Below are 4158 nucleotides of genomic sequence, written 5' to 3' on the forward strand. Positions count from 1 at the left end.
GACGTGTGTGTGCCCACGCGCACCTGTTCTTAAGGGTTGGGGTGCGGCAGGGTATCGGAAAGGCATTTCCTTGGCTGACTTTCTCCCTGGGTCGGCCTGGAGCCAGGAGGCCACGCTGCAGTAGGCAGAGCAGTGGGGCCCAGTGACAGGCCCTCGAGGGACGGGACAGCCAGGGGGAGCAGGGGTCAAAGTGTGCACGGAGGGGCGCAGCCTAATACTCACTGGGCCCTTTGGGCCGGTGTCTCTCTTCGGGTCCTTATCTTCTCTCACCACCGGTTCCGACCCCCTCTTCCTTCTGGCCAGAGACTTCCGCCCAGCACCCTTGTGCTTGGACTGTTCGGTGCCCACAGGGAGGTAGGGGTTCCTCCTGTCCTTCCGGGGCAGCGGAACACCCGAGATAGGGGGGAAGCTGCCTGATTGCGTGGGAGCCACCGAGCCTCTCTGCGCCCAGGAAAGGAAGGGACCTGCGGGGGCAAGTCTTGCGGGGCCCCCTGAGAATCTCTTCTCCTGGGCCTCTTTCCGTCTAGGAGGGGCCTTGGGCAGGGCCCCCGCAGGGGCAGCTGCCGGCAGGTAGCTGGGCCTGCTGGCCATCTTCGCCTGGTCCACACTTGGCTTCCTCGAGAACACGTCCAGCTCTCGGAGGGACGGCCTGTCTGCGCCCGGCGCGGGTCCTCGGGGAGCAGAGGGTGGTAGTGAGCCCGGAATGGACGGGAGCTCCTCCTTGACAGCGCTGCTCAGCTCTCTGGCTGCGCCTTGTAGACTGAGGGGTGTGAGTAGCCCTCCTCCCTTGTGGCGGTTGTGGATGCTGACCTTCATCGCGGGCCCGACCGGGAACTCGTCTGATGACTGGGAGTCGGAGGCCCAGTAGCCCAGGTCCCCCGCGGAGGACTGCTGCCCAGCACCAGCCCCAGCTCCAGCCCCAGCGACTTGGGAGCTGCCTTTAGTGCCGCCGGCCCCTCTTTTGGTGCTGCCCCAGGCGCTGCCCACCTCTGGCGCCATGAGCCGGGGCAAGGTGGCAGGCTCCAGCTGGGATCTCGCCAGGCCACCGGCCCACACACCACTGCCACGGGCCCCCGGCTGCTGGCCCGCCCAGTCAGCAGGCCCTAAGGAGCCTCCGCTCTCCAGGGAGGGGTACCTGCGGACGCGCAGGTCACCCCGGTCAGTCAGCTGCTGCAGGATGGTCGTGGTGGCCTCGTCGCCCAGGTGATACAGGCCGCGCCCGTCCACGTCAGCCGGGGTACTAGGACGGCCTTCTGGGCCCCACAGCACCGGATCTCCTGCTCCCGCCACTTCTGGGTCGACCTTGGGGCCCTCAGTGCCCGGGGACCCGCCCTCATCGTCCTCACTGTTCCCGGGAGTGTCCAAGACAAGGAGGCCTAGTATGCGGGCCCACTGCCCGCCCTCGGCGTCGGCCTCTGCCTCCAAAAGAGAGCCCTCATCCTTGGCGGAGGAGCTCATGTCACCGAGTGCCAAGAGCTCAGCTCAGGGGAGAGGATGGCCTCGGGCACGGCGGAGGCGGTGGCGGGTGGGAGCGCCGAGACCTGTGGGAGCCGTCTGTCTGCACAGGATAAGCGCCAGTGTGCGTCTAACAGCGCACGATCCCCACGTGCCTTCAAGCCTTCAAGGCTGTGCGCGGCTCCTCATTGGTCCACCTTCTCCACCAATCGACATGCCCCTTGTTGGCCTGCAACTCGAAGTGCTAACCAATAGGGACCCTGGTTGCTCCCCACCCCTAAACCCCACCCCGCAGCAGCGGAAGTTGGAAGCTTGTCTGGCGGAAGAACGTAGGAACGTGGTCCTTGATCCGGGCCTTGGGTCTGTCCTCTCACCGTTCTTGTCCCGCCTCCCTAGACGGGCACCTACTCTCCAACTAGTCCCAGCGCTGAGCCTCCCTTTCCCATGTACACAGCGGGGAGATAGCGCCACCTGTCAGGGTGCGGCCGCAGGGGACGTGAGGGGGTGGGACATCTGATGCACGTGAGACACCTAGCGCAGAAGGGGTCTGCCAGCCACTGTTCCATGACACTTAGGACTCAATAGGAAAATGGGCCCCGGATGCGGGTGCCATCAATGGAGGTGGGTCGGTGTAATTTGTCCTTAAAGGACAAGAGAGCAAACATTGTTCTATTGACCCGCTGGAGGGTCTCTGTCGCAACTCCGCGACTGTGACGATGAGCAGTCAAACCAGCCCGTGGCTGTGTGCTCAGGGTACTCTATGGCTGGCCGCTTCGGCAGACGGGCTGGGCTTTGCCCCCTCCCTCAGATGCTCGCCATCACTGACCCTGGAGGTTCGAAGTAAAACAGTAAATGATTTCCACACACTAGGCTTGCAACAAGGAGGCCTAGTTGAAACCCGTGCACACGGCCTCACGCGTTCTTTTGACTGAGGTGTTTTAATCTACTGGATGCTCACGGCACGTTATGTTCACCCATTTCCTTTCCAACGGGGATTTCTAGTGTTCCGGTCTTCACCACCACCGGCATCCTGGTGCATGTGTCCCGGTACACTACATGCACAATGTGTCTGCAGAAGATGTGTCCTGCGGCGGACACCTGCCATTGCCATAGACTAGGAAGGAGCTCAACCGTTCCCAGGATGGGAGAGGTTAGGAGCAGACCGGCGCTTTGCCCACTGCAGAGGTGGGGGTCGTCGGGGCGGGGCGGGGCGGGGCGGGTGGTGGCGCCCTGTGCGGCAGCACAGAAAAACCATTGCAGAGGGTAACTTGGCAGAGCAACGTACACAGCACGTACTATGTGCCTGGCACTCCTCCAAGTGCTGTGGCTACATAGTAACACATCCTCAGTACCATCCCGGGATTGAAGTACCTACTATTGCCACCCTCTCACAGGTGAGGAAACAGGCTATAGGAGGTTCTGCCACCGGCCAACAGTCTTTGGGCTTGTCGCAATCAGCGCCAGATTGAAACGAGAAGGTTGCTTGAGCAGAAAACCTCAGAACTGAACAAGAGCTCACTTCCTAGTCTAAGGCAATGGCAGGTGTCCGCCGCAGGGCACATATTCTGCAGACACTTTGTGCATGTAGTGTACCGGGACACATGCACCAGGGTGCCAGTGGTGGGGAAGACCGGAACACTCCAAATCCCCATTGGGAAGGAAATGGGTGAACACAACGTGCCGTGAGCATCCAGTAGATTAAAACACCCCAGTCAAAAGAATGTGTGAGGCCGCGTGCATGGATTTCAAGAGCACACAGCAAGCTGCAGAACTGTGGATTGGGGCACACATTTGGTACTTTAAAAAAGAAAATGGTGAATCCGGTATAATGTCCAAGAATACATATAGGTGTATGTACAGACGTGGTTTCAAGATCTGGAAGGACGCACAGCCAAGCTAACCAGTGATTGGGCTGACAGGGCGACAGCTGCCTCTCAAATGTTCCTAGTCTGCCTGCTTCCCAGCTTCCCTGAGCTGGGCAGTCTTGGCCCTCCCTTGGTTTCTACGTGGCCGTCAAGTGTTAGCATCTCCACTTGCTTGCCGCCAGACCCCTATTCCAACAGCCCTTCTCCATTCCATTTTCTCTCTCTCTCTCTCTCTCTCTCTCTCTCTCTCTTTTTCAGAAACAGAGAGTCAGATAGACAGGGATAGACAGGGACGGACAGACAGGAATGGAGAGAGATGAGAAGCACCAATAATTAGTTTTTTGTTGCGACACCTTAGTTTTTCATTGATTGCCTTCTCATACGTGCCTTGACCTTGGAGCTACAGCAGACCGAGTAACCCCTTGTTCGAGCCAGCGATCTTGGGTCCAAACTGGTGAGCTTTGCTCAAACCAGATGAGCCCATGCTCAAGCTGGCAACCTCGGGGTCTCGAAACTGGGTCCTCCACATTCCAGTCCAAAGCTCTCTCCACTGTGCCACCATCTGGTCAGGCGCTCCTTCATCCTTTCCACACCTTCCTCTCTTTCTTCTTCGTACGCCTTTGTCTCTCCAGTCGCCTCTCCCTCCTGCATCCTACTCTGGCTGATCTCCAACAGAGGCCTGGGCTGTCTGCATGCCTCTTGCTCCTGGCAGCTCAGAGACCCAGTTTTTCTGGGCCTCGTGGAGGTTACAGAGCAGGGAGATCCTGAGCACTCTAAATCTTTGCTCATGTTGTTCAGGTGTGCCCCACACAATCCCTGCTTGCGTGCTGATAATGTC

At 59.4% G+C, this 4158-nt stretch overlaps 1 protein-coding gene across 1 annotated transcript; it reads right to left on the bottom strand.

The window, feature by feature from the left end:
* Positions 1-23: 23 nt before the first annotated feature.
* On the bottom strand, positions 24-1458 carry LOC136318440 (uncharacterized protein CXorf49 homolog; the record flags this gene model as incomplete). The annotated part of the gene is made up of 1 exon (XM_066250738.1): positions 24-1458. A coding segment is annotated over exon 1 (1435 nt), but the record flags the coding sequence as incomplete, so codon positions are not given.
* Positions 1459-4158: the final 2700 nt, after the last annotated feature.

Source organism: Saccopteryx bilineata, unplaced genomic scaffold (assembly GCF_036850765.1).
Source record: "Saccopteryx bilineata isolate mSacBil1 unplaced genomic scaffold, mSacBil1_pri_phased_curated manual_scaffold_337, whole genome shotgun sequence".
NCBI classification, from domain to species: Eukaryota; Metazoa; Chordata; class Mammalia; order Chiroptera; family Emballonuridae; genus Saccopteryx; species Saccopteryx bilineata.